Raw genomic sequence first — 25,812 nt, 5'->3', positions numbered from 1 at the left:
CCGGTCATTCAAAACATTCAAGTAGAAACATTTGGATGTGGTTGAGTATAAAGTCTTGAGTCGAGCGTTTGAAAAAGCCTGAGCCTGAAGGCGGGCGTAACTTACACCTCTTGGTATCAGTCTGCCTTAGAGATGAGGACGACAGTTGGCCAGATAGCTAGAATAGCGCGCTGCATTTTCCTGCATATAACTAAGGCGCGTCTGCCGCGACGGTGCCTGAGCTAAACATTGGCGGGCACTGCTCACAGCCCGGCTCACGGCACTGTAAACATTCACCGTCCCTTCACCTCTCTCGCCACCATCCGCCCTACCCTTGGTCTCATGCCTGTGTAGCGTTATCTTGGTTTCGTCAAAGGCTCAGTCTTTCTCTGGAAAAAAGCCGGTTGTGCACACTTATAGTTAAGAACCACCCAGGCATGCGTGCATGCGTGCATGCGTGCGTGTATATATATATGTGTGTGTGTGTGTGTGTGTGTGATGGGATGAGACCAGCTGCCCACTACTTATGGACACGTTCAACAAATCAACATCCTGACCGTAACCTTACTTTTCTTCGACAATGGTGTGTGTGTGTGTGTGTGTGTGTGTGTGTGTGTGTGTGTGTGTGTGTGTGTGTGTGTGTGTGTGTGTGTGTGTGTGTGTGTGTGTGGATGTGTATGTGTGTGTGTGTGTCTGTGTGTGTATGTGTGTGTATGTGTGCTTGCGCATGCGTGCTTGCGTGCGTGCGTGCGTGCGTGAGTGCGTGTAAATATGTGTGTGTGTGTGTGTGTGTGTGTGTGTGTGTGTGTGTGTGTGTGTGTGTGTGTGTGTGTGTGTATTAGGCCATTGCCCGCCCCCGCTGTTCACGAAAAAGGATTTACACGGAACTTCGAGTAAGATTTGCTGCAAGTCGTAGGTGTGAAAAGTATTTTCTCCGCAAAGTTCAAACAGTTTAGAATCTTCGTGCGAAAACTGAAAGAATTAGAGATTCTGGGCAGTTTAGCAGGTGGTACACACAGACACAGACACATACACAGACATACAGTCAGAAACGTACATACACCCTGCAGGGGGTGAAAGGTATACATCTGGCAATATCCCTCCATCTGCTTCTTCCTCCATTAATTACATTGTGTAAATATTTCTTACATTTGCAGACTAGAAAAATGCAGTACATGCACACACGAGATTGTGTTTTCTTTTCGTCGAGACTGATGCCAGACAGAATCTTGATCTTGCCCTGACTCGAACTGTGTAACCGTGAGCCTACTCATACTTAAACAAGTCGCGTAGGCGAAAATACAACATTTAGTCAAGCTCAGTCGAACTCACATAATTAAAATGAACGAATTGTATTTTTTTCCGCAAGACTGTACACTCGCAGCATCGTCTGTCCACAGCTCGTGGCAAAGGCAGTGAAATTAACAATCCAGAAAAGCGCGGTAGTGGTTGCGCTGAGGAGGATAGCACGCTTTTCTATATCTCTATTCTTTTTAACTCTGTGAACGTGTTTTTAATCCAAACATATCATATCTATATGTTTTTGGAATCATGAACCGACAACGAATAAGATGAAATTGTTTTTAAATTGATTTCGGAAATTTAATTTTGATCATATTTTTTATATTTTTAATTTTCAGAGCTTGTTTTTAATCCAAATATAACATATGTATATGTTTTTGTAATTAGAAAATGATGAAGAATAAGATGAAATTGTTTTTGGATCGTTTAATAAAAAATAATTTTAATTACAAGTTTCCGATTTTTAATGACCAAACTCACTCATTAGTTTTTAAGCCACCAAGCTGAAATGCAATACCAAACCACGGCCTTCGTCGAAGATTGCTTTGCCAAAATTTCAATCAATTTAATTGAAAAATGAGGGTGTGACAGTGCCGCCTCAACTTTTACAAAAAGCCGGATATGACGTCATCAAAAGTATTTATTGAAAAAAATCAAAAAAAATCCGGGGATATCATTCCCAGGAACTTTCATGTCAAATTTCATAAAGATCGGTCCAGTAGTGTGGTGTCTGAATCGCTCTACACACACACACACACACGCACAGACAGACAGACAGACACACACACACACACACATACACGACGACCCTCGTCTCGATTCCCCCCTCTATGTTAAAACATTTAGTCAAAACTTGACTAAATGTAAAAACTAACTTGGTAGGTAATTGGAACGTGTATTATTGACAAAACAAAACGTTACATTTACTGTACGTCGACCCAGTGGTCTTTTGTGTAGACAGACAGACAGACAAACACTTATGATACACAATCATATGATGAACTGATCTCCAAATCGGCGATCAAACTCGCTTGCAAGATGTTGGCAAAGTAATTTGATTCTTACTCATGATTAGGGGGGCGGGGATGTAGCTCAGTCGGTAGCGCGCTGGATTTGTATACAGTTGGCCGCTGTCAGCGTGAGTTCGTCCCCACGTTCGGCGAGAGATTTATTTCTCAGAGTCAACTTTGTGTGCAGACTCTCCTCGGTGTCCGAACACCCCCGTGTGTACACGCAAGCACAAGACCAAGTGCGCACGAAAAAGATCCTGTAATCCATGTCAGAGTTCGGTGGGTTATAGAAACACGAAAATACCCAGCATGCTTCCTCCGAAAGCGGCGTATGGCTGCCTAAATGGCGGGGTAAAAACGGTCATGCACGTAAAAGCCGTGGGAGTTTCAGCCCATGAACGAACAAACAAACAAACTCATGATTAGGCAGATTGTGTTAGAAGTGTCAGTTACGAAATCGATCCAGGAAAAAGGTCTCACTCGTTACAAAAAGCAACTAGGCCGTATAGTTTTATAGTTAATGTCCATCATTATGTGTATGTAAATACAATTAGGTCAACGTTCTGGGGAATGTTTGGCTTGATCAAAAATCAAACATCCCAACCCTTTTCCACGTAGAGCGACCAATATTGCCCGCGGCTTGCGCTTCCACAAGCAGATCCCTGAAACGCCCACTGTACACAATGCTACGTAATGAAAAACATATTTGTTTGAATTTTCACTTTTCTTCTTGCGGGTTTTGAGCATTGAGAAAACTGAATAAACTCGCAGTATGTTGTTACTTTGCTACGCCATTTTTATGAAGGTTTGATTTTGACTGGGTTACTTTCCATGCTACAGGATTGAGAGGGCTAATAACAAACATACCTTGTTTTTTGATCGTGTCATGTCAACATGTACAGATGTTCTCGTTTTGTGTTTTAAAGTCTTGGTAGATTTATGGTGATCTACGAAGCGAGTTTTATTTGTAGGAAAGAATGAATGTTTAAAGCCAACCACGCGATAAGAAAGGCCGAAAGGTTAAGTGCAAGGAAGGTTATATGAAGTCTTATATCGCGCGCGTATCTCCAGACTCGGACTCAAGGCGCAAGGAAGGTGTAAGCATGCAGAAGTGGTATTGTATAACAGTCAATCTGAAAGGGAGTGAACTACCACACTATACAACGGCACTTCGGACATTCACACACAACCATCGGCCGCTTTGAGATTGTACCACCCCAAAGTCAACAACGTCTGTCAATGCAAGTGCCTACAATCGTCGACACACACACACACACACACACACACACACACACACACACATACGCAAACACACACACACAAACACAAACACACACACAAACACACACACACACACACAAACACACACACACACACACACAAACACACACACACACACACACACACATACGCAAACACACACACACACACACACACACACACACACACATACGCAAACACACACACACACACACACACACACACACACAAACACACACACACACACACACAAACACACACACACACACACACATACACACACACACACACACACACACACACACACACACACACACACACACATACACACACACACGCGCGCGAAGACAAGAAACAAACACACACAACTAGTTACAAACAAACAAACAAAAAAATTTCAAAAATCTTCAAAAAAACTAGCAATGGCAGCAATTGTTTTACTGATCCGTAACCTAGCCACCTTTAAGAGGGCTTCACACTTGCACAATTACCACCGTCCCGAACAAGGGACACAAAGCCAGAGAGTAACATTCATAGACCGTGGCTTGTTGACAGAGCGGAATGCGAGTGTTTGCCGGGGTCTCGACACCCAATCCGGGGCCTCTCCAACTGGCCAATCCCGGTGATCACTGCTTGTTGACGAGAGGATTATTGTATTTCTTCGTTGCGACTTTACTCCATACAGGTCCACGCGGGTCTTCGGTCAGGGTTGCCGAGACGGCTCATATTGTCCAGGTCAGGGACTACTGCGTCACACTTTCACACGTGCATGCAGATATTAACAGCTATTGTGTTTTCAGCGTAGCAATGGGGCCCGATATTTAGACGAGACAAGTATAATGCCGACGAGTCGAAGACGAGTCGCATTATACTTGTTCGAGTCGAAATATCGGACCCTATTGCTACGATGAAAACACAATAGCGTTTATATAGCTATTCTGGCATTAAATGCTGTGTTAAAATCATGTTTTTGTCAGCAACAAGTACCAGAATGGTCCATACATGTCGTTGATTGCAGACGACGGTTCCCTTTCCGCATGAAGCCACAGAAATAACCGAACATTGAAAAACCCACGGACATGTATTACGGAGAAAACTCGAGATAACTGGATGTTTAACATTACGTCAAAATGCTAGGAATCATATGACGTCATGACGTATCATGCTTGCCTACGTAGATTGTATGTTCGAAAGTCTGACTTCTGTTGGGAATTCGCGTGGTGAAGACTGCGGTAAATCTGTAGATGATAAGAGAACAAGGATTGTCTCAGAAGAAACGACTAAATGTTTCAGACAGGTAACTTCATTTCAACATTGCACTATACAATGGACGTTCTATGTGACAGGAGAGTTTGCTGATTTTGTGTTAAAGATTGGAGAGATCGTCTGCTAGAATCAGAGATAGGTCGCTTCAGATTGCAGCTTCTGGAAATTTGCACGGTTTGTTGCCTGTTAAAGAACTGGATTTTACACGTAATGTATGTCATGTACATTAAGCAACAACAAAAACACACACAAAGCAAATGGCATCGTCTGTCGACTTGTCACATAAACAAACCTGGCGAGGTATGCGTGTACTTTATACACGTGGAAGAAACCGGAACCATGCGTCTTTGTTATTGACAATATGCTTTTGGATATTGAGAAAAATGGCCGACTTCCGTAGCATTATGCTTTGATGATCGGAAGAGACCATCCAATCACAGCCCCCGAATTCCCCCACGTGTTCATCAGAATAGCTATATGGCAACATCGTCAGAAAGACTAGGCAAAACTAAAATATATGTTGGTTTATGATAACGTGACCAAAAACGATAGGGTCGGTAGGCCGTTTTTATTTTATTTTTATTTTTTTTAATTTAGTCGATTTTAAAGGAGGTTACTTCCCTTAGTCTCGGTATGGTTCGCAAAATGTGCCAACAGTTGGGGTTTTTGAAAAATGTAAAAACAAGTTTTAGGATCGGCGGGGAAAAAATAGAGTCGGTCGGGTTACCCAAAACCAACGTATATTTTTGTTTAGCCCTAAGATCTGCAACAAAAACACAATTGAAGTAAAACGGAGATAAACATTCTTTAGATTATATTAGGACATTACATCTCTACGTTTTCGAATACACAATATATTATACTTGCTTGACCTTTCTTGCCTGTGGTGGTCATCGTTGTTCACACAGACAGGTATTTTTCCCTTTGGGGGAACTTACGCCAAACATGTCCGACCGCGGGTGACTTTTCGCTCATTGTTGGCCAAATTGTGTGTGGGTAACCAAGTGTGTATATAAAACACTCGAATCACATTTCGACGGGCCCAGTGGTCTCCCAAGCTGAAGGTCGTGGGTTCGAGCCAGGTACCAAACGTTTGCGCGCGTGCGCGTGTGTGTGTGTGTGTGTGTGTGTGTGTCTGTGTGTGTGTGTGTGTGTGTGTGTGTGTGTGTGTGTGTTCAGTTTGTGATTGTGATTGTGTGTATGTGTGTGTGTGTGTGAGTGTGTGTGTGTTTGTGATTGTGTGTGTGTATGTGTGTGTGTGTGTGTGTTTGTGATTGTGTGTGTTTGTGATTGTGTGTGTGTGTGGTTTTTTTGTCATTGTGTGTGTGTGTGTGTGTGCGTGTGTGTGTGTGTGCGTGTGTGTGTGTGTGTGTGTATTTGCGTGTGTGTGTGTGTGTGTGTGTGTGTGTATGTGAGCGTGTGTGACATGTGTGTCTGTGTCTGTGCGTGTGCGTGCGTGCGTGTGTGCGTGTGTGCGTGCGTGCGCGTGCGTGCGTGTGTGTGTGTATGTGCTCGTGTGCGTGAGCGTATGTCAATCTGAACCAGGGGTTAAAAAAAAGGCACACCCAACCCTTGATAGATATACCATAAAAGTAAACGTTGTGCAAACAGTTCCTTCCTCCTTTATGATTAAGAGAGGATATACTTAGAACAAGATAGAACAAGTCGCGTACGCGAAATTACTACATTTACACCACGACCCTCGTCTCGATTACCCCCTCTATGTTAAAACATTTAGTCAAGTTTTGACTAAATGTAAAAAGAAACAACGAACAAGCAAACACAAAAACGAAAACACAAAACACACACACAAACGACCCCCCCACCCACCCCCCTCCCCCAGCCCACCACCCCCCCCCCCCCCAGACTCTCGCACAGAGTAAACAAGCGACGTTTTCAGATCCTACTATCAACGAAGGGGATACTCTCAAAGCAAAAGAAAGCAAATAACGCGTTCTGTCAGTGTCGTGGTGCCGACGAGTGAGAGATGTCACGCGCGGTTTAACATTCAATGCACGATCAGAGAACTGAATCTTTTTCTTGCGATCTGTTTGCTTTTGAGCCTGTGGTAGAAGTTGACACCTTTGAATCTAGTCATACTATAAAAATTCGTGACACATATTCTTGTGGGACGATGTAAAATTAAACCAAGCAAACAAAGAAAGGAGAGAAACTGTCGAGAATGTCAAAAATGGTGTCTTCCGTATTTGTGCAAAATGTGGTATTTTCGCCTTACGCAACTTGTTTTGTTTCTGTGTTGCTTTCTTTGTTTCTTTGTTTCTTTGTTTCTTTCTTTACTTTCTTTCTTATCTATCTTTCTTCTTATCTCTATTTCCCGCTATCTTTACTTTTTACATTTAGTCAAGTTTTGACTCAATGTTTTAACGTAGAGGGGGGGGAATCGAGACGAGGGTCGTGGTGTATGTGTGTGTGTCTCTGTGTGTGTGTAGAGCGATTCAGAGAAAACTACTGGACCAATCTTCATGAAACTTGACATGAGAGATCCTGAGTATGATATCTCCAGACGTTTTTTTGATAAATGTCTTTGATAACGTCATATCCGGCTTTTCGTGAAAGTTGAGGCGGCACTGTCACGTTCTCATTTTTCAACCAAATTGGTTGACATTTTGGTCAAGAAATCTTCGATGAAACCCGGACTTTGGTATTGCATTTCAGCTTGGAGGCTTAAAAATTAATTAATGAGTTTGCTCATTAAAGTTGTCATTACAATCGATTTTTCGCAAACAGATTTAAAATTGATTGCATCGTATTCTTCATCACAATCTGAATCTAAAAATATATACATACTAGATGATTACCCGCTTCGCCGGGGAAAGGCTTCGCCGGGAAGAAGTAGAGCCGAATACCAGGCTGCGCCTGGGACCCGGCTTTGCCGGGTGTACGCCGGCTTCGCCGGCGCACAAAGGAAAGGAGATAAACGCGCAAAACACTGGAGACCTTCTAAAAATAGTAACGTGCAGTGACCTTCTAAAAATAGTAACGGAATGGGAATATCCGCGCGCCATACGAAGGAAGGGAGGTAAACGCTGAAAACACTGGAGAAGATAAGGAAGAGTTACTGGTAGATCCATCGAGAACTTTGGCCGTGCGTCGCGAACAGACAGACAGACACTAGTCGTATATATATATATAGACTAGATAATTACCCGCTTCGCCGGGTACCGGCTTCGCCGGGAAGAAGTAGAGCCGAATACCAGGCTGCGCCTGGGACCCGGCTTTGCCACACGGAGGAAGGGAGATAATCGCGGCTGAAAACACTGGAGAAGATAAGGAAGAGTTACTGGTAGTGGATCCCGACAAAAAAACACAATATCGGTTCAGCGCGCACAGCGCTGCGCGCTGAGAGCACGTGGTGAAATATCTCATCGACCAGGTTGTGTCCCGGGTGTACCTGAATATGCCCACCAAATTTGAAACAGATCCATCGAGAACTTTGGCCGTGCATCGCGAACAGACAGACAGACACTAGTCGTATATATATATAGACTAGAATGAATACCCGCTTCGCCGGGTAGCCGGCTTCGCCGGGAAGAAGTACTTAGAGCCGTACGCCGAACTATGGACCCGCCAAGCTTAGGTCCCTCCCAGATTCGTGGAATGGGAACAGCACGAAAATGATTCAGTGGCCATAATGCCATTCCTGACCATATCGAGTCCCATCCTTGTCGACGAATGTAACCGTGTTAATCACCTTTGGAGGCGAACTCCACTCAAACAGGACTGAGCAAGTTATGGCTTCTCAAAGGAAGGCCAGTACATAAAATTACACAAAAGCCGCCAGACCACATCACAAACAGAACTGAAGAATGCACAGGTGTTGATTACATAGAGACACACACACTTACACACACACACACACAAACACAGAGAAGCCGTATCTATAGAGAGATAGATGACAGTGTATTTTTCGCGTGGCTATAAATTGATTCGACCTTTGCACTTTTACAGTGAGGATAATTTACGGGTCCAATTTACGTTCTGTACACTGCGTTGACCTTCTAAAAATAGGTAACAGTAACAGAACGCCGGGAATATCCGAAGACGCTCAGCGCAGTGGACAGCGCAGTGTAGTAACTTACAACTGAACGGGAAAGCCACACGAAGGAAGGGAGATAAACGCCAAACACTGGAGAAGATAAGGAAGAGTTACTTATAATGGTGAAATGAACCCAAAAACGAAAATGAGTTCAGCGCTGCGCGCTGAGAGCACGTGTTGAAATATCTCATCGATGATATTGTGTCCGGGGTGTAGCTGAATACGGTGTCCAAATTTGAAAAAGATCCACCGAGAACTTTGGCGTTGTGATGTGGTGTAGCGGCTATGGTGTGTCGGTATGGGGGCCCGGGTAAGCTGAGGTGGAACCAAAATAGCTGAGGTGGAACCAAAATCGGTTCCGCGCTGCGCGCTGAGAGCACGTGTTGAAATATCTCATCGATGAGGTTGTGTCCGGGGTCTCTCTGAATAAGCCCACCAAATTTGAAGCAGATCCATCGAGAACTTTGGCCGTGCATGGCGAATACACAAATACACAAACACACAGACACACAGACACACAGACACACAGACACAAGTCGTATATATATATAGATGTCATGTTTACTCTTAAAATGTGATCACAATTAACGAAAATAGATTAATTAGTCTTACGATTAAACTTTAAGAAATCGATCCAAACAGGATTTCATCTTATTCTTTATCATTTCCTGATTCCAAAAACATAATTTATAGATATGATAGGTTGTATTAAAACAAGCTCAGAAAGAATACAGATAAGCGCGCTTTCCTGCTTAGCACAATACGCTACCGCGCTAATCTGGCGTGTCAATATCACTACGTTTTGCACGTGGGAAGTGAGCGATTTCCTTCACGCGGGGATTGACGAAGCTGTTGAACTGTCTTGGTGAATAAATACAGTGCGTTCAGTTTCATCCCGTGAGTTCGACATCTTGACTAAATGTAGTAATTTCGCCTTACGCGACTTGGTTTTAATTTCTTTCCTCCTGTCCTTTCTTTTCTTATTCTACCAAACGGATACGCCTTTTTGAATACAAAAAAAAAAGTAAATCTTCGACGAAGGCCGGACTTCGGTATTGCATTTCAGCATGGAGGCTTAAACGTTAATTAATGACTTTGGTCATTAAAAATCTGAAAATTGTAACTAAAATTGTTTTTTTTATAAAACGATCCAAAATTACATTTATTTTATTTTTCATCATGTTCTGATTCCCAAAACATATAAATATGTTATATTCGGATTAAAAACATTTAAGATATAAAAATTATGATTAAAATTAAATTTCCAAAATGGTTTTAAAAACAATTTCATCTCATTCCTTGTCGGTTCCTGATTCCAAAAACATATAGATATGATATGATATGTTTGGATTAAAAACACGCTCAGAAAGTTAAAACGAAGAGAGGTACAGTAAAGCGTGCTATGCAGCACAGCGCAACCGCTACAGCGCTAAACAGGCTCGTCACTTACACTGCCTTTTGCACTAGCGGCGGACTACGGTCATTGTAAAAAAAATGCAGTGCGTTGAGTTTCATTCTGTGAGTTCCACAGCTTGACTAAATGTAGTAATTTCGCCTTACGCGAATTGTTAATTTTTTTAGCTTGTTTTTAATCCAAACATATCATATCTATATGTTTTTGGAATCAGGAACCGACAAGCAATAAGATGAAATTGTTTTTAAATCGATTTCGGAAATTTAATTTTAATCATAATTTTCATCTTTTTTTATTTTCAGAGCTTGTTTTTTTGTATCCGAAAATAACATATTTATATGTTTTTAAAATCAGAAAATGATGTAGAATAAGATAACATTGTTTTTGGAACGTTTTATGAAAAAAATATTTTAATTACAATTTTTCGATTTTTAATGACCATATTCATCAATTAATTTTTAAGCCTCAAAGCTGAAATGCAATACCAAAGTCCGGCCTTTGTCAAAGATTGTTTGGTAAAAATTTCAATCAATTTCATTGAAAAATGAGAGTGTGACAGTGCCGCCTCAACTTTTTACAAAAAGCCGGATATGACGTCATCAAAGACATTTATCGAAAAAATGAAAAAAAATCTGGGGATATCATTGCCAGGAACTCTCATGTAAAGTTTCATGAAGATCGGTAGTGTACTCTGAATCGCTACACACACACACACACACACACACACACACACACACACACACACACACACCACGACCCTCGTCTCGATTCCCCCTTATTGTTAAACCATTTAGTCAAAACTTGACTAAATGTAAAAAGAGTATACACAAGTTCTTCTGTAAGGTTTATAGTATAGATACAGTTACCAAAGAAACTGGTTTTTTTGAAAACGAGAAAAGCACATAGATTATTAATTCAGTGTTTGTTTTTGAAGCAAAGAGGTCGCCTATCGGCAACTCTTTTCTTATAAGCCCCCCCCCAAAAAAAAAAAAAAAAAAAAAAAAAAAAAAATGTTGGTTGAGGGTATCCTACCGACCCTATTTTTTCCCGCCGACCCTAATACTTTTTTTTCATTTCTAAAAAAAACCAAACTGTTGGCACATTTTGCGAACCGTACTAAGGGAAGTAAAATCGACTACATTTGAAAAACAAGTCGCGTAAGGCGAAAATACAATATTTAGTCAAGTAGCTGTCGAACTCACAGAATGAAACTGAACGCAATGCCATTTTTCAGCAAGACCGTATACTCGTAGCATCGTCAGTCCACCGCTCATGGCAAAGGCAGTGAAATTGACAAGAAGAGCGGGGTAGTAGTTGCGCTAAGAAGGATAACACGCGTTTCTGTACCTCTCTTTGTTTTAACTTTCTGAGCGTGTTTTTAATCCAAACATATCATATCTATATGTTTTTGGAATCAGGAACCGACAAGGAATAAGATGAAAGTGTTTTTAAATTGATTTCGACAATTTAATTTTGATGATAATTTTTATATATTTAATTTTCAGAGCTTGTTTTTAATCCAAATATAACATATTTATATGTTTTTGGAATCAGAAAATAATGGAGAATAAGATAAATGTAAATTTGGATCGTTTTATAAATTGTTATTTTTTTTTACAATTTTCAGATTTTTAATAACCAAAGTCATTAATTAATTTTTAAGCCACCAAGCTGAAATGCAATACCGAAGTCCGGGCATCGTCGAAGATTACTTGACCAAAATTTCAACCAATTTGGTTGAAAAATGAGGGCGTGACAGTGCCGTCTCAACTTTCACGAAAAGCCGGATATGACGTCATCAAAGACATTTATCAAAAAAATGAAAAAAACATTCGGGGATTTCTTACCCAGGAACTCTCATGTCAAATTTCATAAAGATCGGTCCAGTAGTTTAGTCTGAATCGCTCTACACACACACACACACACACACACACACACACACGCACAGACAGACACACATACACCACGACCCTCGTTTCGATTCCCCCCTCGATGTTAAAATATTTAGTCAAAACTTGACTAAATATAAAAAGAAAAGAAAACAAGTCGCGTAAGGCGAAAATACAATATTTAGTCAAGTAGCTGTCGAACTCACAGAATGAAACTGAACGCAATGCCATTTTTCAGCAAGACCGTATACTCGTAGCATCGTCAGTCCACCGGCACCGCTCATGGCAAAGGCAGTGAAATTGACAAGAAGAGCGGGGTAGTAGTTGCGCTAAGAAGGATAGCACGCTTTTCTGTACCTCTCTTTGTTTTAACTTTCTGAGCGTGTTTTTAATCTAAACATATCATATCTATATATTTTTGGAATCAGGAACCGACAAGGAATAAGATGAAAGTGTGTTTAAATTGATTTGGACAATTTAATTTTGATAATAATTTTTATATATTTAATTTTCAGAGCTTGTTTTTAATCCGAATATAACATATTTATATGTTTTTGGAATCAGCAAATGATGGAGAATAAGATAAACGTAAATTTGGATCGTTTTATAAATTTTTATTTTTTTTTACAATTTTCAGATTTTTAATGACCAAAGTCATTAATTAATTTTTAAGCCACCAAGCTGAAATGCAATACCAAAGTCCGGGCTTTGTCGAAGATTACTTGACCAAAATTTCAACCAATTTGGTTGAAAAATGAGGGCGTGACAGTGCCGCCTCAACTTTCACGAAAAGCCGGATATGACGTCATCAAAGACATTTATCAAAAAAATGAAAAAAACGTTCGGGGATATCAATCCCAGGAACTCTCATGTCAAATTTCATAAAGATCGGTCCAGTAGTTTAGTCTGAATCGCTCTACACACACACACACACACACACACACACACACACACACGCACAGACACACACACATACACCACACCCTCGTTTCGATTCCCCCTCGATGTTAAAATATTTAGTCAAAACTTGACTAAATATAAAAAGCCGACCTGCCGACCCTATCTTTTTTGGTCACGTTACCCTAAACCAACATTATACGTTAATTGGATCTGTGATCCAAACATGGCTTTTGGTCAATCTCGATGGCAGTTTATTCCACTCGCCCGACATATATTTTTGTTTGGCCTAAGGAGATGGGCACGGGTACCCAAAGCATATTTGTACTACATTATATAGATAGGTTGGTTCTTTGTGTCACACTCAGAGAGTGTCATCTTTTAATCTCTTCGCTATTACAAGACACACGCCTACCCCCCCCCCCCCCCCCCCCACGTAATTATATTTAGTCAAGTTTTGACTAAATATTTTAACATCGAGGGGGAATCGAAACGAGGGTCGTGGTGTATGTGCGTGTGTGCGTGTGTGTGTGTGTGTGTGTGTGTGTGTGTGTGTGTGTGTGTGTGTAGAGCGATTCAGACTAAACTACTGGACCGATCTTTATGAAATTTGACATGAAAGTTCCTGGGTATGAAATCCCCGAAGGTTTTTTTCATTTTTTTGATAAATGTCTTTGATGACGTCATATCCGGCTTTTCGTGAAAGTTGAGGCGGCACTGTCACGCCCTCATTTTTCAACCAAATTGGTTGAAATTTTGGTCAAGTAATCTTTGACGAAGCCCGGACTTCGGTATTGCATTTCAGCGTGGTGGCTTAAAAATTAATTAATGACTTTGGTGATTAAAAATCGGAAAATTGTAAAAAAAATTAAAAATTTATAAAACGATCCAAATTTACGTTTATCTTATTCTCCATTATTTGCTGATTCCAAAAACATATAAATATGTTATATTCGGATTAAAAACAAGCTCTGAAAATTAAATATATAAAAATTATTATCAAAATTAAATTGTCCAAATCAATTTAAAACCACTTTCATCTTATTCCTTGTCGGTTCCTGATTCCAAAAACATATAGATATGATATGTTTGGATTAAAAACACGCTCAGAAAGTTAAAACAAAGAGAGGTACAGAAAAGCGTGCTATCCTTCTTAGCGCAACTACTACCCCGCTCTTCTTGTCAATTTCACTGCCTTTGCCATGAGCTGTGGCCTGACGATGCTACGAGTAAAATGGCATTGCGTTCAGTTTCATTCTGTGAGTTCGACAGCTACTTGACTAAATATTGTATTTTCGCCTTACGCGACTTGTTTAATCTATCTCTGCACCGGAGACTGATTGTCTGTTCGTCCGTCTGTCCGTTTGTCTGTCTGTCTGTCTGTCTGTCTGTCTGTCTGTCTGTCTGTCTCCGTCTGTCCGTCTGTCCGTTTGTCTGTCTGTCTGTCTTCGTCTGTTCGTCCGTCTGTCCGTTTGTCTGTCTGTCTGCCTGTCTTCGTCTGTTCGTCCGTCTGTCCGTTTGTCTGTCTGTCTGTCTTCGTCTGTTCGTCCGTCTGTCCGTTGGGGAAGGTCGCCTAATATGGTCCACTGTTTTTTTTCATGCTTATAACTAGCTTGTTTTCTTGGAAAGAAGTTTTATTTTGTGCTTGGCAGTTGTTCTCTCTTTAGTAAATCGTCAGGCCTAATTAGAGCGAATTAGCTTTGATTGACATTCAACTAAGGTCAAATACAGAACAAATCACGACTGGTCTATATTAGGAGCCTGGGCGCCTTATATGTGACCCTCCACCACGAAATGAGTCACATGTCACCTTTGCATGATTTTAATATTTTTACATTTTCCTAAAGAGTTTTTTATGCTCTATCCAGTGGTGAAAACCGTTTTAGAAAAGAGCAAAAACTGTTTGAGTTATAAGCCTGTGACTAAGGTGACCCTCACACTGTTACCAGACACTCCCCGGACTTATATTAAGCCTAGCGCAGAACCGCGCGAGGTGACATGCGACTCATTTCGTGGTGGAGGGTCACATATGGACCTGTAAAAAGGTCATGGCGAATCATTGTAAACAAAAACCACCACATTGTTCTCCAAAATAACATCGTACAACTGAGCGTACGTTTCAGACAGATTAAAATATGCATCGGAATTATTTGTTTCGGTTCGACGAGAAGGTTATTTGAAGCACAACATAAAACATAAGAAACTGATCCAAAACGGAGAGAAAATAAATGACATGATCAACTTTTATTTGATGTATTTTGTGAAAGCTTGATGGCTACAGTTATAAGTTATTTTCAGCAAGCTTCTTAATGCATGACTGAAAGCAGTCTTTAGGGGGAGGAGAAAAAGGAGATGTGGTAAGAACGACAGTGATAACGACAGTGATAATGACAGTGATAACGACAGTGAAAACGACAGTGATAACGACAGTGATAATGACAGTGATAACGACAGTGATAATGACAGTGATAACGACAGTGATAATGACAGTGATAATGACAGTGATAACGACAGTGAAAACGACAGTGATAATGACAGTGATAACAACAGTGAAAACGACAGTGATAACGACAGTGAAAACGACAGTGATAATGACAGTGATAACGACAGTGATAATGACAGTGATAACGACAGTGAAAACGACAGTGATAACGACAGTGATAATGACAGTGATAACGACAGTGATAATGACAGTGATAACGACAGTGATAATGACAGTGATAATGACAGTGATAATGACAGTGATAATGACAGTGATAACGACAGTGAAAACGACAGTGATAATGACAGTGATAATGACAGTGATAACGACAATCTTCGTTGTCCTAAAGCCCGACCTTAACGAGGCGAAATCGACTACTGTAATAATACTTCGCGAAGCTAGCCGCACGAAGCTTTAGCACTGAACTTTTGGTGAAAAGACGTCGCGAATTTGACTTCGGAGTCAATTAGGGATGGCCTTTAAGGCTGTCTTTAATTGAGCAAAGTCGTCGACTTCGCGAAGTCCGCTTCAAGAATCTCGCTGCACGAAGATTCGTTCCTAAAGTGCGCTCCCTGCAGCGTATATATAGCTTCGACGAAGTCCACTTCGGTCTCAATCAAAAACGGGCTTAACGACGATAATCTTCAGGGAGCCCGGGTAGCTGAGTTGGTAGAGCACTAGACTTGTGATTCTTAGGCTAAGGTCGCAGGTTCGACTCCGGGCCGGGCCGGGACGGACACAGGTCAACTTTATGTGCTGACCCAGAGACGGTAGCCATTCTCCAGTTTTGTGTTTGATGACGGGCACGTCGGCCTCTTGTTCGGAAGGTCGGGAGTTCTAATCCCGGCTGCTACCGCCTGGTAGGTTAAGGGTGGAAAATGTTCCGATCCCTGCGGTCAACTTATGTGCAAACCTGCTATTGCCTTACACCCCTTCGTGTGTACACGCAACCACAAGACCGAGTGCGCACGGCGTACAAGTGTATGGCTGCCTAAATGGCGGGGTGACAAAAACGGTCATACAAGTAAAACTCCACTCGTGCAAAAAAAACACCGAGTGTACGTGGGAGTTTCAGCCCATGAACGCAGAAGAAGTGTGTGATGATGTTCAATGGTGTGATTGCAGCACTATGCGGGGTGAGGGGTCAGGGGTCACCAGTGGACCAGGCCAGACTTGACCGCATGGCGAACACGCTGAACATCCAGTGGACAGTGGTCACCAACACCAGGGAGGTGGAGCGCTTTGATGCTACACTCACTCTTACCAACCAAGGTGAGGGAGTTGAGAGAGGAGAGGGAGGGAGGTAGGGAGGGAGAGAGTGAGGGAGAGGAAGAGGGAGTGAGAGAGAGTGCGCGTGTTTGTGTGTGTGTGTGTGTGTGTGTGTGTGTGTGTGTGTGTATGGGAGTGTGCGTGTGTGTGTGTTTCAATTTGTGTGTGTGTGTTTGTTTGTTTGTGTGTGTGTGTGTGTGTATTTGTGTGTGTGTGTGTGTTTGTTTGTGTGTGTTTGTGTTTGTTTGTGTGTGTTTGTGTGTGTGTGTTTGTGTGTGTGTGTGTTTGTGTGTGTGTGTTTGTGTGTGTTTGTGTGTGTGTGTGTTTGTGTGTTGTTGTGTGTGTGTGTGTGCGTGTGTGTGTGTGTGTAGGAGGGAGGGGTCGAGGGAAGGGGGGAGAGAGCAAAGAGTGAGTGAGAAAGAGTACGCGTGCGCGTGTTTGTGTGTGTGCATGGCTCTGTGTGTTTGTGTGTGTGTGTGTGTGTGTGTGTGTGTGTGTGTGTTTGTGTGTGTGTGTGCGTGGGTGAAAACATGCGTACGCGCTTGTGTGTGTGAGCATGTGCGAGTGTATGTGCATACATTTTCATTCATAACTAGCTAGATGACAGAAGGAAAAACCCAAGCCGGACGACAACCCACCAAACATCTTATAATGCATTTTTTTCGCCTCGTTCTTCTTCTTCTTCTTCTCCTAGATACCCAGCCAATCAGCAACGGGGAATGGACGATGTACTTCTACAGCGTGTATCCATTGGAGCCCGACAGACTTTCTCGCGGGAAATCGTTGGAGATTGAAGGTCAAGGTCTGGAGGTCATGCAGGTCATGGGCATGCTGTATAAACTGACCCCGACCTCGAAGTTCCGCCCCATCCCGCCAGGTGGCAACAGAGTGCTTCGACTTCACGTGAGTCGTTACAGGGATAGTTTGTCTCTCCAATATAGCGCTTCCGTCCGTTATACACTTCTCAATCCTCATCTCGCTCTTTTGAGGGTTTAGATGAGTCGTACCCCGTCTGGACTCTGTAGTGTACATTCTTTATTTGTTTATTGCCTAATTGTTTACACACGTAATCATTTGAGATATTGTTAGTAGGTAGGTCCTATTGTGAAAAAGACTTTTCAACGTTCTTTTCTTTTCGCGCCTTAGCGTACAAGACGGCCTGCTTGCATCAACTTTTTTTCTATCCAGTTCTGTCAGACATTTAAAAAAAAAAGAGTATTTAATTTTGTTTGATGAAATTAAATAATTGATTTGAATAATGTAAGTATTTTGAAATGATTGAATTATCTTGTTTTGTTGGGGGGGCCTCGAATATGCTTTCAGATGCAATTCTGGAGCGTTGCGAAGTCAGATACATTCCCCAACTGGTATCTGACGGGCTCCCAGGGGACGCAACCACGCACCATCGCAAGCACTGCAGGCGACGACGCCGCATTTGTCTCCCCTCCTACCAAACCTCAGCAGCAGAAGCGATACGACTTCGATCAACTCCCGACACCCACCGCGCAAGACCGTTACCATAGAAACTACGTTCCTTACGCGTCGCCCGAATCGGAGGTCAGGGTCGTTCCTAAACCATGGCGGATGAATCACATGACCGGAAATGACGTCACTTTGTCGTCTGCCTGGAGGGTGTTCGATGCGTCCCCGGGAAGTGTTCTGGGCAGCGAAGCGGCTTTCATCATTGGTAGGTATCTGAGAAGTAATAGGTTGGAGAGAGAGAGAGAGAGAGAGAGAGAGAGAGAGAGAGAGAGAGAGAGAGAGAGAGAGAGAGAGAGAGAGAGAGAGAGAAACTCGCTTGACTACCTCAACCTGAATTTACCTGCTGCGATGTATATATTCACCCCGAGCATGTCCATATAAACAGGGCTGGATCTGAGGGGGTGGTGGGGGTGTCAGGGTAGAGGGGAGAGGGGAGAGGGGGGCGGGGATCGTAGGCTCCAGATCCGGTTACGCATCCCCCGCCTTCTAACTGGCAAATGTACCTTTTTCTAAAGGAGTTATCCAAAATAACTCTGTTAAATGCTACGTTTTAACGGTATCTTGGGAGGCAGCCCACAACCCCCATCCATCCACCTCCCCCACCCCACCCCACCCCCCTCATTCACCAGGCACAGCCCTATTAGTGTATCTTTTATATTCCGCTGTCCAGACGACACGTTAACATTTTTTTTCTTTTTCTCTGTTCATGGGCTAAAACTCCCACGTTCACTCATGTTTTTTGCACGAGTGGATTTTTACGCGTGTGGCCGTTTTTACCCCGCCATTCAGACAGCATACACCGATTTCGGGGGAACATTTTCTTTCAATTTCTACAGAGAAACTGGACAAGTTCTCCGTTCAGAACGCCACAGGCTTGACAGCCCCCACCTCCAACGTCATCATCCTCAACGTCGGCAACGTCATCTTGAGCGACGATGACGTCATCGATCACGACGATGACGCGCACACGCTGCAGGTGGATGACGTCAATAACGTCATCAACGTCACGGGACGAGGGCCCAGCGGCGTGTTCCTGGCATTCCAAACCCTGCTCTCCCTCATGAGAGAAAATGGGACCGTCCCTAAAGTCAACGTGTACGACGCGCCCAGGTAAGATAAATTAAGATAAGATAAGATAAGATAAGATAAGATATGCGATAAGAATGGAAAAAGATAATATAAGATTGGAAAAAGATAAGATGATATGAGAAAAGATCAGATAAAATAAGATAAGATAATATAAGAAAATATGAGATGAGATGAGATGAGATTGAACCAAAAAAAAGATGAGATGAGATGAGATGAAATTGAACCAAAAGAAGATAAGACGAGATGAGATAAGATAAAATAAGATAAATTAAGATGTATTGAAACATTAGATAAGATAAGATATAAACGATATAAGATACAATTGGAAAAAGATAAGATAAGAAGATAAGATACGAAAAATCAATTCAATTCATTTCAATAACACTTTATTGTCTGAATGCAACAAACAGAATTTGTTTCCTTTTGGCTCGTGTACGAGATAACATCACATAAAAAACACAGCTTTTTTACGGTTAAAAGAAAAAGCATACCAAAAAATGCTCTAAAGGCACAACACCTAACTCACTATCTCAGACCTTGCCAGCCCTTTACATGGGGTAAGACCGCCCTGATATGGCCCGTCGTGGTCGGCTGGGCGTTAAGCAAACAAACAAACAAACAAACAAACAAACAAACAAACATGGGATAAGAACTTCCCTCCACTTGGTCACATACCAACAATCAACACGCCGACTGCCTCTTGCAATATATTAAGAGTGATGAACTCATTCCACAAAAAGCCATTGGTTTTCGTTTAGGAAATAATTCCTTACACAGACAACACCGAGGCTTTGACTGTTGGTGCGTGTCCAAGTGGATGCATAATGTTATACGTACGTTATTTCAACTTTTGACCAAAATATGACATTTTACACAGATCTCGACAGTCAGTGACAGTGTTCCTCCGAGACCGCGCTAGCGGTCGAGGTAAACAATGACTGTCGAGATCTGTGTAAAATTTCATATTTTGGTCAAAAATACAAATAACATTTATGTATCGATCGATTTTGGTTAGAATGTTTTTTACTTGTTATGATTGAACGCACACAAACATGCACTATTTTGTAGTCTCGGCTGGCCGCCTAAATATGAAGTTTTGTCGGCCTCTGACGTCACATGGCTCAAAGAAGGGAAATCCAGTGTTCAATCGATACATTATACGTTATTTGCGTGTTTGACCAAAATATGACATTTTACACAGATCGAGACAGTCATTGTTCTCCGAGACCGCGCTAGCGGTCGAGGTGAACAATGACTGTCGAGATCTGTGTAAAATGTCATATTTTGGTCAAACACGCAAATAACATTTATGTATCGATCGAATTCCTTTCAGGTACTATGAATTTGTTGTTGTTTTGACGATTGAACGAGCACACACACAGTCACACTGACATGCAATCAAACACATTTGCTTCATATTTGGGTGTTTCAGGTTGACCGAAACTTCCAAGGAACTACAAAACACACGTCATGTACTGACTTTGTTGTTGTTTTGACATTGAACAGCACACACACATGCAATCAAACACATGACGTACGTGTGTTTTGTAGTTCCTTTAAAGTTTCGGTCAACCTGAAACGCCAAATTATAAAGTTTTGTCGGCCTCTGACGTCACATGACTCAAAGAAGGGAAATCCAATCTCCAATCGATACATTATCCTATGTAAAAGCCTGGCCAAGTCCGAGGTGGTAAATACGATTAGATAGGCTTACAATAAGGGAGTCTTAAAATGGGGGTGAATTAACAAAGGAAGTGATCAGAAAATCTGAGAAAACAGGGTCTGAAAATTGAAGGAGTCTTAAATTGAAGGAGTGTCTGGGGCGGGGATGTAGCTCAGTCGGTAGCGCGCTGGATTTGTATCCAGTTGGCCGCTGTCAGCGTGAGTTCGTCCCCACGTTCGGCGAGAGATTTATTTCTCAGAGTCAACTTTGTGTGCAGACTCTCCTCGGTGTCCGAACACCCCCGTGTGTACACGCAAGCACAAGACCTTTAGTGCGCACGAAAAAGATCCTGTAATCCATGTCAGAGTTCGGTGGGTTATAGAATCACGAAAATACCCAGCATGCTTCCTCCGAAAACGGCGTATGGCTGCCTAATTGGCGGGGTAAAAAACGGTCATACACGTAAAATTCCACTCGTGCAAAAAACACGAGTGTACGTGGGAGTTTCAGCCCACGAACGCAGAAGAAGAAGAAGAAGAAGTGTCTTAAAAGTGGGGTTCCACTGTATTAGGAAAGTTACATTTACAATGTACACTATTCTCGAATGTCTCTACAGGTTCTCGCACCGCGGCCTCTTTCTGGACCTCTCGCGCAACTTCCAGTCACGTGCAGAGTTGGAGCGGTTGCTAGGGGTGATGGCGATGTACAAGATGAACAGGCTGCATCTGCATCTGGCTGACGATGAGGGATGGAGGATTCAGATCGCCGGCCTGCCGGAGCTGACTGAGGTTTGTTGTTGTTGTTGGTGGTGGTGGTGGTGCTGTTGTTGTTGTTGTTGGTGGTGGTGGTGGTGATGATGTTGTTGTTGTTGTCGTTTTTGGCTCACGTAAGTGTAGCCTATGCGATCGTAACTTTGTCTGTCTGTGCGTGCGTGCGTGCGTGCGTGCGTCTGTGCGTGTGTATGTCTGTGGTAGAAACTCTAACATTTGAAGACGTCACATTACATTGACGTCACATTATGACGTAAGAGGGTTAGACGTCACGCGAAGGAAGTACTGACAGTCTCGGTCATTATTATTTTGAGCGCGCCGAGACTAGTTGGCAGTCGTGTCCTTGTAAGTAGGCTACATGCAGACAGACAGATCTAGATCTAGTGTCTCGCTTTCTTGCACAGTTTCACCTATGCTCTTTCTGTGTGTGTGTGTGTGTGTGTGTGTGTGTGTGTGTGTGTGTGTGTGTGTGTGTGTGTGTGTGTGTGTGTGTGTGTGTGTGTGTGTGTGTGTGTGTGTGTGTGACGGAGTGATTGAGTTTGTGTTACTGTTTGTCGATTTCTTACGTGAGCCTTGATGGCTTCGCCTCTTGTTGTTGTTGTTCTTTTTGTTGTTGTTGTTGTCAGTAAGTAATTGATCTTGTCACTGACAAACAGATAAACACTTGTAAGACACAGATACTTTAGAATCATCCGTCTTTCAAAAAATAATGAAACACAACAGCTACAACCAGTTTTGGTAAGTAAAAGTTCTTTATTTTTCGTCAGACAGTCGCTGGCTTCAGCAGGATGGTAATCATTCATCTGTCTTCAGGTCGGTGCCAAGCGGTGTCACGACCTGGCGGAGAACGAATGCTTGCTGCCCCAGCTGGGTTCCGGACCAGGCACCAACAACTCCGGGTCTGGCTACCTGACGGCTGGCGACTACCAGTCAGTCCTCCGCACGGCTGCCAGACACCACATCCGGGTCATCCCTGAGATCGACGTGCCGGGGCACGCGCGTGCCGCCATCAAAGCCATGGAGAAGCGCTATAGGTGGGTTTTGTGTGTGGTGTTGGGTGGGGGGTGGGTGTGGGTGGTTGTGATGGTGGGGTAGGGAGGAGGTGTGTGTGTGTGTGTGTGTGTGTGTGTGTGTGTATATATATATATGTGTGCATATGTGTGTGTGTATGTGTGTGTGTGTGTCTGTGTGTGTGTGTGTGCGTGTGTGTGTGTGTGTGTGTGTGTGTGTGTGTGTGTGTGTGTGTTGACATGCCCAGACACACATTTGCTGTTACAAAGCCACGAAGAAACGCGATAGTGGGCTACGTACGTGTGATCAAGCGAGCGTTCGTCAGTGTGTGCGAGAGCGAGTGCGTTCATGCGTGCGTGTGTGCGCGTGCGTGCGTGTGAGGCAAATTGATCAGACTGTAGGAGGTCGTAGATCAAGAGGTACCACTATCATTGTTATTTGATCTGAGTTTTTGTTGTCTCCCCCTACCATCTTTCGGACAGGACGTACATGGGTCAGAACAACTCAGCAGAAGCGGAGAAGTATCGTCTGATTGACCCTGACGATGACTCTATCTACACAACGCCTCAGTTCTTCTACGACAACGCCATCAATGTCTGCAAAGAAAGCAGCTACGTCTTCATTACAAAGGTAAAGTGATTGGCTGGCTGAGAGAGGGAGGGGAGAAGGGGAGAGGGAGAGAGAGAAATACAGAGAGACAGAATGACAGAGTGATAGACAGAATGACAGAGACAGGCAGAGCCAGAGTTTGGTTGATTGGTTTTTATTCGAATACGAGTAACGCAGGTAACGTAGAGAGCTCAAAACAATTTTATTCGCTGTATTTACCCTCTCTTGATAACTTGCACATGTCAAAACAGTTGCAGAAACACAAACCACAAAACCGTCAGGCTTTTATTCTTTTGGGGCAGCGTTCACTCTAAATTTGACGCTTAAAAATGCTATATATGACAGCAAAGACTGTATTTGTTACATTTTTGCAGCTTTAACTCCGCGTTTCTGCTGTAAACAAAAACAATTAGCAAAATCTCAAAGATCCCTCATATGGACCACCTTCAACAAATAAAATAAAATAAAACCTAAAGGCTGGTTTCGTTAATTCATTCAGAAGCTGGCTGAAAATAACCTATAAGTAGCCATCGAGCTTTCAAAAGAATATAACAAATAGTTTCTTGTTGTGCTTCAAATAACGTCCTCGTCAAACCGAAACGCATACATCAAAAGCATTTCTGAATTAGACTTACCCACTAAGTTGTATTATGTTATTTTGAAGTATAGGGGACTTTTTAAATTGATTCCTTTAGGCCTCTTCACTTATCCACATTAGGAGTCCAGGCTCCTAATATAGACCAGTTGTAAATTGTTCTGTATTTAATTTTTGCTGAATGTCTATCAAAGCGATCTCGCTCTTTGTAGGCCTAACGGTTAACTAAAGCGAGTAGGACAACTAATCACCAAAGGAAACTTCTTTGCACGAAAAAAGATAGTTATCAGCATAAAACAAAAGAGTGGTCCATATTAGTTATTACGTAACTTTCCCCTGATACGTCAACGAGTTATCGACAATATGTTTTGAAAATACAGCCAATGAAGTGATAGTGACCGTTGTTTTTCTCTAAGGTGGTGCAAGAACTGAAGAAGCTTCACGAGACCATTCAGCCCCTGTACGAGTTTCACAGCGGGTTTGACGAGGTCGGGAAAGGAGCCTGGGTCAACTCAACAATCTGCCAGCAGCTGATAGAGAATGACAGCTTCGCCAACGAGAGCCTCAAACAGTACTTCTTCAAGGTAGGACTTGTTAGGCCAAAAAAAAGGTCTGTTTACGGTAACATAGGCCAAAAAAATAGGGTCGGTAGGTCGGGATTTTTTTTATTTTTTTTTTATTTTTTTCTCCAAAAAACCATATTTTTACGTTATTTTGCTTTTTTTTTTCTCCCCCAAATGCCAAAAAAAAGTCTAGGGTCGCGCGAAAAAAATAGGGTCTGTCGGGTTACCGTAAACAGACCTGTTGTTTTTTGGCCTTACAGTTGTTGGTGTTGTGTGTGTGTATGTTGATGTGATGGTCTGACTCTACTCCAGACATTCGAGGTTGAACTCAAGGCATCGTTAGGATGCTGCCTTCGGCCATGTTTTATTATTTTGCTGATGTGCCCAGACTCTTACACGCAAAAGTGGTTCAATAATTCAATTATTACCGAAACCTTACACTTGGAACCAGTTGTGCGATTTCTCTGGGACGTGTTGTGATACCGGTTTACAGTTAAGCTACGTACTTAGCGCGACCACTAGTTATGTCGAATAAAGAACATTAGGTCGACGCACTTCTGAATGTTTTCGTGTTGTCTATAGATAAATACGGGAATGTTCCCTGGAGTAACTTTTCTTGTGTAAATGGTGCCGTGTGACTGACATTTATTATTTTTCAACGCGTGCGATCCCCGTGTGACGTACAGACTCCTTTGTGAAACAGTAATCTTCAACATTTGAGATAAAACACAACAGTACAACACACGTGCACGCATCTCTTGCAAAGATGACATAGATCAGTAGGGGGAATTAATCACTGAATTTAATTTTTTTTACACCCCCGGTATAGGGGTGTGTATAGGTTTCGGTCGATGTGTTTGTTTGTTTGTTTGTTTGTTTGTTTGTTTGTGTGTTTGTGTGTTTGTGTTCGCATATAGATCTCAAGAATGAACGGACCGATCGTCACCAAACTTGGTGAACAGGTTCTATACATTCCCGAGACGGTCCTTACAAAAATTGGGACCAGTCAAACACACGGTTAGGGAGTTATTGGTGGATTAAAATTATACAAGGACTTATAGAGGGACATCTTAATGGTCAAAGGGAAATAACCATTCTCACTCAGTCACTGCCACCAACTGAGAAGGTTATTTCCCTTTGACGGGGGTGTTTTTCCTACCTCAGAGGAATTTCTTGTTTTTATTAACTTTTAGAGGCAAAATGCC

At 42.4% G+C, this 25,812-nt stretch overlaps 2 protein-coding genes across 2 annotated transcripts in view; both read left to right on the top strand.

Annotated features, from left to right (window-relative positions):
* LOC138950612 (coagulation factor V-like) overlaps positions 1-15,102 on the top strand; it is a 391,727-nt gene extending 376,625 nt beyond the window's left edge. The window contains exon 7 of the transcript XR_011450751.1: positions 15,068-15,102. The gene's annotated coding sequence lies outside the window, so the exon portion shown is untranslated. The remainder of the gene's footprint in view (positions 1-15,067) is intronic.
* Positions 15,103-16,686: 1,584 nt separating this feature from the next.
* The window catches only part of LOC138950611 (uncharacterized), a gene marked incomplete at its 3' end in the record, with an annotated part of 28,850 nt that continues 19,724 nt past the window's right edge, over positions 16,687-25,812 (top strand). The window contains 8 exon segments of the mRNA XM_070322318.1: positions 16,687-16,828; positions 17,520-17,728; positions 18,149-18,512; positions 19,144-19,417; positions 21,676-21,847; positions 22,643-22,863; positions 23,323-23,470; positions 24,461-24,628. Of these exon segments, the coding sequence (XP_070178419.1) occupies positions 16,738-16,828; positions 17,520-17,728; positions 18,149-18,512; positions 19,144-19,417; positions 21,676-21,847; positions 22,643-22,863; positions 23,323-23,470; positions 24,461-24,628 (1,647 nt within the window).

Source organism: Littorina saxatilis, linkage group LG16, assembly GCF_037325665.1.
Source record: "Littorina saxatilis isolate snail1 linkage group LG16, US_GU_Lsax_2.0, whole genome shotgun sequence".
Taxonomy (NCBI): Eukaryota; Metazoa; Mollusca; class Gastropoda; order Littorinimorpha; family Littorinidae; genus Littorina; species Littorina saxatilis.
The sequence above is the reverse complement of the archived record's forward strand: the minus strand, read 5'-3'. Positions and strand labels throughout refer to the sequence as shown.